The 4,673-nt window shown below is 35.0% G+C and overlaps 1 protein-coding gene across 1 annotated transcript; it reads right to left on the reverse strand.

Annotated features, from left to right (window-relative positions):
* Positions 1–1,237: 1,237 nt before the first annotated feature.
* LOC136826491 (uncharacterized) lies at positions 1,238–3,693 on the reverse strand. The gene is made up of 2 exons (XM_067083688.1): positions 1,448–3,693; positions 1,238–1,397 (listed from the first exon to the last, which is right to left on the reverse strand). Exons 1-2 carry the CDS (start codon positions 2,599–2,601, stop codon positions 1,370–1,372), a joined length of 1,182 nt encoding a protein of 393 aa, XP_066939789.1. The 5' UTR covers positions 2,602–3,693; the 3' UTR covers positions 1,238–1,369.
* Between the last annotated feature and the right edge of the window lie 980 nt (positions 3,694–4,673).

A 4,673-nucleotide genomic window follows, 5' to 3' on the forward strand; every position in this document is an offset into this window, starting at 1 on the left:
TTACAAGTCTCCAACTACCATCTTTCTTTAGAACAAGTAATAATGGTAAATTATATGGAGATTTAGAAGGAATTACTACTCCATCTTCTTTCATTTCCTCTGTCAGCTTGTCAACTATGGGTCTCTGGCTTATTGGTAATCTGTAATTAGGAATAAAAAATGGCTTGGCTCCATCATCTAACAAAATTCTATGTTGTAGAACGTTTGTTCTTCGTAGTTTATCTCCTTCTATAGCTATTACGTTTCTGTATTTTTCTAACACCTGAATTAATTTGAGTCTATTTTCTGGAAAATCTGCTTTGTTTACTTCTGAACTTATTTGAGACTTTTGGCCATTTATAGAGAAAAATGCTTTTTCTTCTACTGTTAGTAAAGGATTGTTAATGGGAATTCCTATGCAAAAGACAATACCTGCGTACAAGGTTAGTCTGTTGTCTGAATAGTTTTGTACATAAACTTCGCAATTGCCACCATTCATATGGACGAGCGAGTTATCCATTCTGTTAATTCTTCATTCAATAATAGAATATACTTACCCCTTAAATCCTCTTTTGATCTCAGATATATCTTTGTTTTGGAAAAAGTTACATTTTGTACTATCATCAGCTTAACACAACATATTTCTTCTTTTGCTGAAAAATAACAAAGTTCTGCATTTAAGTATATTGTAATTTATTTCTGAACTTTTATTTTATCTTTATCATCATTACTAGTTCATAAGTACAGTTTTCGTGAGATTCAGTAACATTCATATCTGAGTAATATTTCTTGAGTTTCTCTATATGCAAGATGCCTAAATATCTAGATTAAATCTATTTTTGATCTTTCTTGCTATTTTGTCCATTATATTTACAGTTGATCAGATAAACTTTTCTGAATCAATCTTCTGACTATCTGTTTCAGGCTAATCTTGCTTTTACTACAATCTCTCCATTTATTGATTTAAATGAAAATTTTTGGGAAAAAATCTGTAAAACTAAATTTTCAGATAATATATCAATTTCTTTCACATTCCCTGGATTTTAATCTTTCCTCTTTCCCTGAATCTGAGTTTCTGCAATGCCTAAATATCTAGTTAAAATTATTTGTCCATTATATTTACAGTGCTAAATACTGTGCATGTCTCTGCATTTATTGGGAAAATTCTTTCCTCTTTCATGGATATTACTTCTTTGCCTTAGGAAAATTTTGTTTCATTTCCCATTGTAACTTTTTCTTCTTTTTCTCTTTCATCTCCTTGAAGTGGTTCACTTTCTTTTCCCTGTAGAGGGTTAATTGTCAATGGTTAGATGCTTTATCTATTTTCGTGCGATTGTTACTTATCTCTACAGTTTCTTTAATGGCTTCCTTATTGTTGAACCAACAGTACTTAGTTAAATCCCCGATCTTTTTGCAAACTACACATATTTTAGGCTTTCTGCATTCATTAGTGGAATGATTTGTATACCCGCAGTTTTCACGTGTTATTTTTGGTCTGGCCCCTTGAGCTGCATAATTCTCTGGTTTTGAATTATTCATGTTTGGATATTGACTAGTATGATATCTCATTAGTGGACCGTGGAATTGTCCATTCCTCGATGCATTCTGTCTTCCTTTCTGGTTTGGATTCCACTTTCTTCGAGTATTTTGTGCATAGTTCCTTTGAAAGGAAGTTTGTCTATTCCCTACCTGTCCTGAATAATTCTTGTATATGTTATTTCCTCTATATGACTCATTTGTATTTCTGCCTTTTCTTTCATTTAGTGTTTCTGTTGCCCCTACAAATTCCTTAGAAAAATCTATTTCTTTCCTCTGAATTTCTTGCCTCATGGCTATTAAAGCGGTAAGGCTATCGCTTTTAGGATCAATTTTTACTTTCTTGAAAGCCTTCTTTTCTTTTTCTCCAAGTGTATTGTACATGGTTCCAAATGACAAGTAATTTAACACATGTCTTAAACTGACTAAATCAGTTTCTGTATCACCAAAATCATTCTTACCTCCTATTGTAATGTTTGTTTTTCTTAAGACTTCTATCACTTTGTGTGATGCTTTTTCGATATCTGTGTGAAGATTTGCTATTGATTCCCCATCGTAGTGATGGTTGAGAAACTTATTTATTTTATATAAGGCATCACTTTGACTCACTGGCTCCCAGACTGATAAGCAGATTCTTTTAAACTCGGCATATGTTGTTATGTTGTTGAATCTAACTGAATTCAAAGTTCTGTGTGCATCACCCTTTTCTGAACTCACCAGAAGCAAGGCTTCATTTATTTTTGTTCTTTCATCTGTTATTCTATTTGTGGAGATACGACTGTCTGCGTCTGCTAACCACTGGTTCACAGAGTATGATTGTAATCTACTTTTATCAGGATTTGAACTCTCCACTTTTCCACAGAATCGTGTGGCTTGCATAATGATAGCTGCTTGCGCCATATTTCTAAATTGAAATTTATTAATAGGGTTAGTATTACTGTTATTGCTACTTGTGTTAGTAATTCCTTGAGTTAACGATACTGGTGGTGTTGGTACTGGAATTCGACTTTGTCTGTCTGTTATTGGTCTTAAATGATAATGTCTATGTCTAATGGTATTTAACAGTTCATCATTTGAATCCTGCATTACAATGGTATTCTAAATTCATATGAAATTCTATATCCAAAATATACAACAGTAATGAAAAATGCATCATAAAAATCATGGTAGGTAAAGAAAATTCCTATCTATCAAACACAAAAAAATTAACAAGAAAAAAAATGTTTGAGAGAGAGAACCAAAATTGTTATGTAGCCTACCTATGAGAGAGATTACTAAAAAAAAAAAATACACTCACTGAGAGAGAGAACTTTTGAGATAATTAATTTTCCAACTTACGGATTTTCTGTTGCCGCCTTCCAGTCGTAAACTGTTGTGGGTTTGTCAACTGTTTTTCACTTCTGCGACCACGTTGTATTTGTTGCTTTCTGTAGATGTTTCGTTTGCTGCCTTTTTATCACTTTTGCGACCAACAAAATTTCGTTGTAGCATTCGCTGCCGACGTTTACTGCTTTCGACGTTCACTGCTTTCGCTGCTGATGTTCACTGCTGTTGATGTTCAAACGTTCAGTCCAAACGTTCAGGATACGGTCTGCCACTGCCTTCAGGATATGTTCAGGATACGTTCACTTGTAGACATTCAGACGTTCAATCATTCACACATTCGTTGTTGTTGCTTTGCTGGATACTCTACGGGGTTTTGACTAATACATTTGAGTTGTTGTTTCTGTTTCACTAGTTGTTGTTTGCCGATGTTATGATGCACTTCGTCGTTGTTTTCAACTGTTAATGTTTGCAGAGAGATGCTTGTTTTAAATTCTGGTATGCGTCTTTCACACTTGCACTGAACTATTTGTTTTTGTTCTGGATCCCAGTGCTGCCGCCATTTATGTGATGTCTTTCTTTATTTATTATTCTTTCTACTATTCGTGGTCAAGCTAGGAAGGTTACTTTCTTTAGAGATGATTATCGTTCTGGCTTTGTTATGTAGTAGCGTGAATCTTTGTTCCAGGAGACTTGAAAAAAACACAATGTAGTTTTTTTACTTCATTAACACAAAAATAAAGTTACAGTAGGTATACAAATGAATTGCAGTGCAAAGTTACAGTGAGTGTCAAATGTGTCTTTCTTCTTCTTTCAACCCACAATGTCAAATGTGAGTCTTTCTTCTTCTATCAAGTAACCCTCGTGGCTTCTAATATGTTCCTAAATAAGTTTTTTAATGGAAAATTGTCTGAATCACGTGGAAAGGAAATACATGCACTATTTCCTGTTAAATATTTCAAAATTCACTTTTCACGTTGCCTAATTAGCCTGTCATGAAGGACATGCAAGCTGTTATGCATTAGCCATCAAAGCTTGTGGAATGGTTAATAACTCTCTCTCCTCTATGACTGGGTTGCATGCATGTGTTGCAACAAATTCCTAAGTCTGTTTCAGTCATGATTTTGGTCATACCCAACAAAAAACAGAGACAACAACATTGTACTTACTGTGGAACTGGATCACTTGTGCGATTATAAAGGGAATTTTAAGCTAGTCAGACATGTTAGTTTCTAATCTTGCAACCAGATTCTAGCAAAGCTATTCAGCTGATAATTGTGATTGCAGGCCTGCAAGGGGCAATTTCAAGATGATCTGTGCAATAGGTCGCCACTGATATGGTTGTAGCTGAAGGCTATGGGAACTTACCTTGGAAGTCGAAATCTGACTCTAATAATGGGTTCAGTTAAAATGATATACAAAAGGAGTTTGGCTGAGGGCCTTCTTCAAAAGGGGGAAGTTATTAGGTAAACACTTTGGTTTCACTTAATTAATTGTATTTACATTAGGAAAACACACATATAAGAAGAATGGAAGTGTAAATAAGGACAGGGGGACAAAGTCCTGTTGTTTGGTGAGATTTGCAAACAAATGGTTAATTCTCTAAGGAAACTCAAAGGGGACCTGCTTCAAAGGGCACAGCATGGGAGAGGAAACAGTGGTTATGCCACTGCGCACAGAATGATAACAGGTCCACAGCAGGCTAACTCCTATCTGAATTCGAGAGCACACGTGTTACTTAGCTGCAGGAAGGTGCATTGGTCCAGGAATCGAGGAATTGCACAGAAGGTGCCTAGAAAAGGACTCAGTTCTGGTAACTGTAATTTTTCACAATT

Source organism: Macrobrachium rosenbergii, chromosome 41 (genome assembly GCF_040412425.1).
Source record: "Macrobrachium rosenbergii isolate ZJJX-2024 chromosome 41, ASM4041242v1, whole genome shotgun sequence".
NCBI classification, from domain to species: Eukaryota; Metazoa; Arthropoda; class Malacostraca; order Decapoda; family Palaemonidae; genus Macrobrachium; species Macrobrachium rosenbergii.